Here is a 769-nt window from a genome sequence, read left to right on the forward strand (position 1 = left end):
ACGGTGAGAGAGAGAGGGAACACGGTGAGAGAGAGAGGGAACACGGTCAGAGAGAGGGAACACGGTCAGAGAGAGAGAGGGAACAGTTAGAGAGAGAGGGAACACGGTCAGAGAGAGAGGGAACACGCTTAGACAGACAGAGGGAACACAGTTAGAGAGAGAGAGAACACAGTCAGAGAGAGAGAGGCAACACAATTAGAGAGAGAGGGAACACGGTTAGAGAGAGGGAGGGAACATGTTTAGAGAGAGAGAGGGAACAGGGTGAGAGAGAGAGAGGGAACAGGGTGAGAGAGAGAGCGGGAACGCGGCTAGAGAGATAGAGGGAACGCGGTGAGAGAGAGGGAGGGAGCACGGTCAGAGAGAGGGAGGGAACACGGTGAGAGAGAGAGGGAGGGAACACGGTGAGAGAGAGAGAGAGAGAGGGAACACAGTTCGGGAGACAGAGACGAAGAATGAGTGGAGACTCCGGACGAATATCTCACCGGATCAGATATCGAGACTCCGAGTGACGACAGGCAACAAACATCCCTTTGATCACCTCAATCTTCTTGTTCATCGACTAGAACACAAGGAAGGTCAGCACCTCAAACCGTGTCCTAGCCTCCAGACCCCATGGTCGCCCGCACAACACTCAACACAGGCCCAAAACCCATCCCCGTCGACCCTGTCACATTCCCAGCATCTCCCCGATCCCAGTCACATTCCAACCATCTCCCTGAACACCGTCACATTCCCACCATCTCCCCGATCCAAGTCACATTCCCGCCAT

At 54.5% G+C, this 769-nt stretch overlaps 1 protein-coding gene across 1 annotated transcript in view; it reads right to left on the bottom strand.

The window, feature by feature from the left end:
- lig1 (ligase I, DNA, ATP-dependent) overlaps positions 1-769 on the bottom strand; it is a 17,674-nt gene that overhangs the window by 10,532 nt on the left and 6,373 nt on the right. The window contains exon 11 of the mRNA XM_048621003.1: positions 483-559. Coding sequence (XP_048476960.1) covers positions 483-559 — 77 coding nt within the window. The remainder of the gene's footprint in view (positions 1-482; positions 560-769) is intronic.

This window comes from Rhincodon typus, unplaced genomic scaffold (assembly GCF_021869965.1).
Source record: "Rhincodon typus isolate 14 unplaced genomic scaffold, sRhiTyp1.1 hic_rhity00000051, whole genome shotgun sequence".
NCBI classification, from domain to species: Eukaryota; Metazoa; Chordata; class Chondrichthyes; order Orectolobiformes; family Rhincodontidae; genus Rhincodon; species Rhincodon typus.